Source organism: Ixodes scapularis, unplaced genomic scaffold (assembly GCF_016920785.2).
Source record: "Ixodes scapularis isolate PalLabHiFi unplaced genomic scaffold, ASM1692078v2 PGA_scaffold0__279_contigs__length_252992795, whole genome shotgun sequence".
In the NCBI taxonomy this organism is placed as follows: domain Eukaryota; kingdom Metazoa; phylum Arthropoda; class Arachnida; order Ixodida; family Ixodidae; genus Ixodes; species Ixodes scapularis.
In genome coordinates, this window is record NW_024609835.1 from 71,480,000 (window position 1) to 71,488,324 (window position 8,325).

Sequence of the window (8,325 nt, forward strand, 5' to 3'; positions counted from 1 at the left end):
AAGCGCGAATGGAGGTCTTTGACGTCATTTTCGCTGCGTGTGACCGGCGGCTGCTGGCTCGTGGAAAGAACGTGCGCCACTTATTACGGACACTAAAGCGCGAAACACATGTACCACGAAACCGTCCGATCCGACGTCCGACCACGCAATACGACGGTCGGAGGAGAGGGTTTTCGACGCTCTCCGATGCTACGAAAACCCTCGCCTCTAAAGGTCATTCCGGCAGTCCGCACGTCGGATCGGACGGTTTCGTCGCACATGTATTTCGCGCTTAAATCCTTTGCTTCAATATCCCTTTAAAGGGCCCCTGAAAAGAACGCCAATGTTCTTTTTTTTTTAACAATCTAACTTAAACCCGTGCAAAAAAAAATTTACGCGAAAAAAAATTCAAAAAATTATTGACGGCGCGAAACGCGATTTAGTCGGTGTCGCCTCCTTTCCAGTTATTTTCTCTGTCGACATTTTTGACGCGTGGAAGAGAGATGAATTGGCTTCGCCTTCACGCTGAGGTGGGAGGAGCGAATGACCATCTTGTTGAGTTTGAAAGAACGAATGACCATTCCGTGACGTCATGGAGTTTGCGCGCATTCAAATAAATCTCTCGCTTTCAATATTGCACTAATTTTTTTTTACGTAAAATTTATTTTTATACACGCGTGTCCCAACGAGACTGTTTAAAAAAGAGAATTAATTTTAGGGGTTCTTTAAGAGCGACCGATCGTCTCCGACCCACTAAACATTATCACGTAGCTGTATCTGCCTGTTCGTATACTGACGCTTTTAGAATTAAAAGCTCTCCGAGATACGTTAGCGTATATCCCATGTTACGGTCCGCGCAGCTGCCAATTTTCAGACGAACGAACAACATTGTATATGCATGAGGGCCAAAAATGAGTTCCTGTATACTGTCGCTAAAAGGATTTGTTATTTTACGTTTGGATTTGTTTTTTGTTTTTTTTTTCTTGCAGTTATGGCGTAGAGGTTGAGACCCAACGGGCTGCTGCTGACGTTAGCTATGAGGCCGAAAACAAAGTTTGCACCAGCTGGCAGCAGCGTCATACACGCAGCGCTGCATATGCTTTGGTTGAGTGCTTCTGTTCAGAATGGTGCTCTCGTGGCTCGTTTTTGCATTGCCCCTGGCTATCCCATTGTCGACCCCCGCTAGCTGTTCCACCGGCCCCATCGTGTCGACAAGGACTGGAGTCGTGCGCGGTTTGCGCCGGGTCGTTCTGGAGGACAAAGTCGTAGAATCTTCTACGGGAATCCCGTACGCCAAGGCCCCCGTGGGCAAGCGGAGGTTCCGGAGGCCAGAGCCCGGGAAGCCCTGGAACGGAGCCCTGGACGCCACGCGACCGGCCCCGGCTTGCACGCAGACTTCTATCGTGGACGCGAAGCCCACGTTCCAGGAAAGTAAGAAAAGTTCGTGGTTTTCAAGGGCAGTCGACGATTGAGTACCGTGGTTTCCAACTGAAGCCCGGAAATCCCAATTTCGGATGAAAAAAAAAAAAAAAACGTCATCATTAACATAATCTGCCATTCACAGGATTCGTCACGTCTGCCCATAATGAAAGATCTTGAAAAATCAACTCACTGTATAGTCAGTAACTGTAGACAGTCCCCCCCCCCCCCCCCCACACACACACACACACACTCGCACTTAAATCTTAAACTTTCGACTTTTAAACATGTCTAGTCCGCGTACTATATGGTCCTGAAAATACAATAATGTTCGTTACTTAAAGGAGCGATTCAACAATTTTTGTACTTTGTTGAAATACCGCTTATAATGGACCCCTAACGCTAATAACCTATGAAACACGTGTTCGTTCTTCACCCCCCGCAATAAAAGTCCCAGAAAAAAATTAAAGAAAAACGAGCAGCCTTCACCCTTTCAACTCGCAGCCAGAATAAGCGGCTACACGATCTGGAGCCGATAATATCCCGCCTAGGGTGCCTCAATGACCTCAGTGAAGGCACCCTAATCCCGCCAATGCAGTGATCATAGCCACGCGCTGGGGTTGGCAAAGCACAGGACACGCGCTGAGTTCCAGACATTGTTATGGCTCGACTATTGTCGTCATTGCAGCGATTGGACACGGGCCACCGATACCCGAATGCTTCTCGAGCTAGTAATTATCACGAGCCCAAATCGAGTGCTCCCGCAATGCTCGGATCCAATCTATGAACCGCATTCAAATATCGTCATTGGGGTGTACTGCAACCCCCACGTTACGTCATGAAATTTTGCAAAGGAGAGATTGAATGAAAATGGGCGCTTTTGTCCTTGAAATTACACCTCAACAAACAAGTTTCTTGGCCAGTGGCGTAGCGTGCGAGTTCCTTGAGTCCCACTAGTGCCAGTAAGCTCGTGTAAAGTGAAAAACATTCCAATTGAATAGCTTTGCACCGCTCCTTTAACCCCTGTTACCGAGCATTGTAGCGGCGTGCGCTCGTGTGTCACTACTGCGGTATGCACATTAAAGACACCCGCAGTGGTGCTGCGCTGGCTAAATTTCTCATCTACCGCAGACACGCTCACAGGGGCTCACTATGCCGAGCTCAAGTTCGCCTGCTCCTTTTGCAGGGGTTGTGATGACGTCAGAATGCGGAGCTGTGATTGAAGGATAGTGGGTAGACCTGAAAGCAAGCTCAATTGAGGTCTACCGACTATATATCCTTCAATCAGAACTCGGCGTTCTGACGTCACCACAACCCCTGCAAAAGAAGCAGGCGAACTTGCACTCCACATAGCTTCCCGCCGTCTAAACATACACACAATTATTATTGCCCCTGTCTCTTTATTACGCTTATATAAGTGCCACAAAAAGTTATCAAAGCAAGTGTTTTAAAGAATCCCCTGAAAAGGAAACAAATCTTTTTTTTAATCGGTATTTTTTTATCAGTATCAGTATCGCCGTCCGCAATATTGACGGCGAGAGGTTTATTTCAAAATTCTGCGCGCAAACTCTATGGCGTCACGGAATGGTCATTCGCTCTTTCGACCTCAACGAGATGGTCATTCGCACTTTTCACCTCAACGTGAAGGCGAAGCCGATCGACCTCTCCTCCACGCGCCCGAATTGCCGAGAGAGAAAACAAATGGAAAGGAGGTAACTGCCGACTAAATTGCGTCCTTGCGTGGTCAATATTGCTCTAAAAAAAAAAAAATTTCCGCTTAATTTTTTTTTTTTTGACACGTGTGTTCTATCCAGACTGCCCCAGACTGATAAAAAAAAACATTTGTTTTTATTCTTTTCAGGGATTCTTTAAGGAGCTCGTGTCGCAAAAAAAGCCCGCTTCGGCGTTGGTGGCGTGGGACGGAAAATCCTGATTGGTCGATAGGGTCATGACGTCACAGTCCCTTCGCGCGGAAATTTCAAACAACCCACACATGAGTTGCTTGGTAAAAGTCGCGTCTTCAGGCTGCGTGGCGGTCGATCCTGCTGCGACGTCTTCCGAGAATGACGTTGGGTCTCGCGCTCGCTTGATGACCTGGCTCATCTCAACGTCCGCGTCTGGCACTGGAGCCGTGGGACCGCGACTACGGATACCGTCGTCACCGTCCCTCGGGGCACTTCCGTCGCTTTGGCTGTGGACTTGCTCTTTAGCAGGTGGCACCCCCGTTTTCGCGCCCGCCGCCCCCGCACCTTACTGCACAGGCTCGGAACCGCTTCTTCCATCCGATGAGGCCGGAAGATCGACGTCTGCTGGGCACAGCCGACCAGACGCCGTCGGACGGCGGAAGAACGGTCGGTCTGGAAGCACCGACCGCCTCCTCCGCTTCGGCGTCCTCCATCACGAGGTCCAACTAGCCGTCCATCTTGCGGTCGCGGGACATCGACGGATAGCTCTTGACATAGTCGTCGGCTTCATGGCCAAAACGATGGCAGTACCGACGAATAAGGCCCGTATGACGGCAGCGCAGGCAAAACGGAGCGCGTCCTGGCAAAACAACAAGCACCTTACACCCCGCCAGGCGAACTTCGTAAAAGAGGCTGTCGACAATATAGTCTTCCTTGAGGGCCAGACGCACACTTTGAGTGTTGGACTCGACAGCTTCTAACCCCTTCTCCCGGAAGAGCTCCCTGGTGATCTCGGAGACCTTGCCATAGCGCTCCAGCTCTTTCTTTACCGGGACGTTGGGCACGTCGTACGGGGACCAGTAAAGTTTCACCTTCACCACCATGTTCGCCAGGTCAATGCCGAGGCGCTGCCCCTTTGATGGTCAGCTTCTTGGCGTTGACCAGTAGTTGCTTCGCTGCGAGCGAGTGCATCCTCAACATCCATACGTGGTTCATCTGATGAAAACCCGCAGAAGCCAGAATCTTCATCACGTCGATCCGTTCGTCGTGCACTCGGTACGGACGGCCTTTCACGCTGCAGTGAAGAAACACAATATTTGTAACAACGCACTCCGTGGGCCGCTGGGGAAGGATAACTTGATAATCTTCGGTGGCGGCATCAAAAGTATAATACCACGGCCTAACTCGGCCGTTTTTACTGCTCATGACGGAGCTCATGATAAAACGTCCGTTTCGCTCGAGCGCCGGAAGTGGACCCGCCACCCAGACATTTTTTATTGTTACTATTAATAATATTACATGGGATCAGGTCAGAAAACAAAAGGCTCTTACAATCATGGCACACCAAAGCTGTCGCTAAATGTCATATAGAGGCGTCGACACACATCTCTCATTTATGGTCACACCATCATGGGGGTTGAGTTCCACTCATTGGTTTGAGTGCGGTTTCACAACTCAACAGAGTATAGTCAAATATATTTCGTGCATGTGATACAGTTTCTTTAAAGTTTGACGCTTTCAGGGCTTGGGAACGAGCGGGGATTTACAGTCTTAGCTATCGCGTTCCACTCTTAGAGCCGAAGCTTAAGCGTCCTCTTGTATTTTTTTTTCTCTTTGCGAACACATGAATAAGTTTGTTGTACGCGGGTCGGTTTTCGGGTTAAAAAAAAAAAAAAGAGACGACATCTTACTTCCTGGATATGACGGAGCGGAAGGAGAAGGAGTTGAAGAAGGTGGCCAGGTTGAGGGAAAAAGTAGTTGCTACTATGTTAAAGATAATCTGCCAATACCTTGAATATCATTAATATGCAAGAGGAATCAATAACCTTTATTTGACTGGTTGCAATGTGAATCATACGAATATTTTCGATAGGTATCGGTCCCAATTACATAGCTGAAACGTGAGACATGCGCTTTTACGCTTACTGACTTCACATGTAACTTAAATAGGAAACGGCGACGCGCGAAAGCAAACGAATTTGTACACTCGCTTTTCACCCTAATTGCAGACGCAGCCGAAGCTACGAGGTGATGGGACCAATCAGACCACTTCAAAAGCACACCATCATGTTGTTCCTTGTGTTTTTTCTACGTGTTGTATCATTGCTCAACCAAGCATAAAAAGAAAAGGTGTAGTGACTTGCGCTTTTGACACTGCTTGATTGGCCCCATTACGTCGTAGCATCGGCTTTAAGCTGAAAATAAGAATAGTTACACGGTATAGTTACACAGACGAACGCATTTCAGTTATTAGCTTCCTATGCGTGCACAATCACCATCGGTGACAAAACTGTCGACATTCAGCATTTTGCAACAAAACTTAATCTTGCGAACAACACGAAGGATGGGTAAGGCAATGCACTGCTAGAGCTACCGCTGCTTCCACTGACACCCTACAACTGAAGACTCTTTCTCTGACAAGGTATACGATAATAGGGAATAAGTGAACGTGCCGCTTTGCCTTTATATAGTCTCTGGCAGATTAATAAGTCCAGGGCGCGGCGATTACTCAGCATCTCAATATAGCTCCAATGTTAATGCGATTGGAGCATTCGCTGATGAGAACGATGAAGAAAAAATCACAGACCAAGAAGCATTTACACAATAGGCCACGCCCTGCGTTTCTTAGGCTCTCGGCGACTATGTGCAGCGCAAGTTTGTCTGCTTTTTTGCGGGGGTTGTGGTGACGTCAAAACGACGCCGAGCTCTGATTGGCTCTCATTGAAGGATAGTGGGTCGACCTCAAAGCAAGCTGCCTTGAGGTCTACCCATTATCTTTCCATCGGAGCTTATCAGAGCTCGGCGATCTGACGTCACCACAACGCCTGCAGAAAGCCAGACGCACTTGCGCATCGCAAAGCACTTTGGTTATAACTGAAACGTGCTTTCCTTTTCTAGCAACTTCGGCCACTAGTGAAGACTGCCTGTTCCTGAATATCTGGACACCGAAACGGGAACTGTCAAAGAAACGGAGCGTCATGGTCTGGCTGTTTGGAGGCGCTCTTCTTACCGGTTCAGCTACCGACGGCGCTGTCCTGGCAGCCTACGGAGACGTCGTCGTTGTCACATTAAACTACAGGCTGGGTGTCTTTGGATTTCTCTACGGCGGAACAGAAGACGCGCCCGGTAATCAGGCGCTCTACGACCAAGCGCTCGCGCTCACTTGGGTGAGAGACAACGTCGATCGCTTCGGTGGGAGTCCTGACTCCATTACACTGTTTGGACAAAGTTCAGGAGCCTGGAGCGCCACATTTCATCTGATTTCGCCCATCACCCAATCTATGGTACGCAAGGCCATCATCCAAAGCGGAGGGTTCGACCGGAAAGGTATAGTAAGCAAAGATACCGATATGCTCAAGAGAGCTCATACGTTTGCTGAATTTTTTGGCTGCTCGCGTGAAGCCAATTCTACGGGAAAGTTAACTGCTGAAACGGTTGACTGCCTTAGGTCCGCAAATTCCACTGAACTAAGCGTCACGGAGAGGCTGTTCACAATGCTCAAAACCGCTTTCTTCCAACCTATATACGGGGACGAGTTTATGCCGGTGGAACCACGACTGGCGAAGTTCCCGGGTAACAAGGACATTCTTATTGGACAGGTGGAAAATGAAGGAGCCTTTTACATCTCTCAAGATTTTAGAGATACATTCTCCCAGACGAAACCTTCGAGAAAAATAAATAAGATCGAAATGGAGTACTTCTTGGGCAAGATTTTTCTCTCGTTGAACCTCCCTTCGCTGAAGAGAGTACATGAAGAGTACATGGGAAATCTGCAAGACTTCGATTACGATGCCTTGAGACAGGCGTTGGTAAATGCAAGAGGAGATTCTCACGTTGTTTGTGGTTTAGTGGGGGCTGCGCTAAAGTTTGCGAATGCGACGATGTTGAAGAACACGGGAGCGGGTGTGTACTACTACAAGATCAGCCATGTGCCTCGATGCATGGAAAGAGAAGCCTGGTTGAAAACAACGCACGCGAACGATGTACCCTACGTTTTTGGAAACAGTCTTGAGGACGGTGGTTGCGCTCCTGATCGCGCCATCAGCCGCACAGTCATGCGTCTATGGAGCGGTTTCGCCAAGAAAAGGTGAGCATGCACTGCAGAAATCGCATGAACGCACCAAGGTAATGCAAAAATTTCCTAATTACGCTAGAAGTATGCGTATCTTTAACTTTAAATGAACCTGATACTGATCGCGTTTGTCTGTTTCTTAGTTTCTGCGCCTCATTTCAATGGCAGTTTAGCAAAGCTTGTTCGTAATTTCACGGTACCATGCCTACGTATACTTGATAAATCAACTGAAAATTATGGAACGCTTTCTTTTGAGGCAAGAGGGAAGGCTGCTTGAAACAAATGTGCGAATGTCGTTCCCAATTTCAATAGAGCAGTGTTATTCTTAGCTTCGACACTATACGTAATGGAGGTATTTAGTGACTTTTGTTCGCATTGCGAAGGCTAAGAATGATACAGCGTTCTTAAACTCGAACCTCCATTTATACACCACTTCTTTTTTTTTTTTCTTTAAATAAAATCGTAAGCAGTCAGCTCACTGACTTCAGCCCTAGTGTCCAAAAGATTATTTTTCTTGGCGTCGGTTGGAAAAATATTAAAAACAGATACTCAGAAGAAACTTTGTAAAAAAATGCCGCTTCAAATATGTCTAATTAGTACACAAATTTCCAATGGGAGCAGTGACAAATGGCACCAGGTAAGTGCTAATGAAAATTAAGTTCATCGACGGACTTTTATCGGAATCACTTTTAAGTGGGACTGCTCGCAAGTATCACCACGTGCGAATGGGCGCGTTCAGTAGCGGCTCCCTCATTTCCGAACGGAGTAACTCAAGTCGGAGTCCTCGGAGCGCCTACTGAACGGCAAAAAAAAAAAAAAAAGCGCGGGTCCTCAGCTGCTTTTACGCATTTCCGCTTCCTCCTCTGTGCCAGACGGTCTCCGAATAAACTGGAAGCAGACGATGACGAGCACGATCGCTTTTATTTGACGCCGGTATTGAAGAAGTCTGGA

At 47.8% G+C, this 8,325-nt stretch overlaps 1 protein-coding gene across 1 annotated transcript; it reads left to right on the forward strand.

Moving 5' to 3' along the window:
• The first annotated feature begins 1,103 nt into the window (after positions 1 to 1,103).
• Positions 1,104 to 7,393, forward strand: LOC120840948 (acetylcholinesterase-1-like). The gene is made up of 2 exons (XM_040211749.1): positions 1,104 to 1,410; positions 6,201 to 7,393. The coding sequence occupies exons 1-2, from the start codon at positions 1,104 to 1,106 to the stop codon at positions 7,391 to 7,393; spliced, it is 1,500 nt and encodes a 499-aa protein (XP_040067683.1).
• The last annotated feature ends 932 nt before the right edge of the window (positions 7,394 to 8,325 follow it).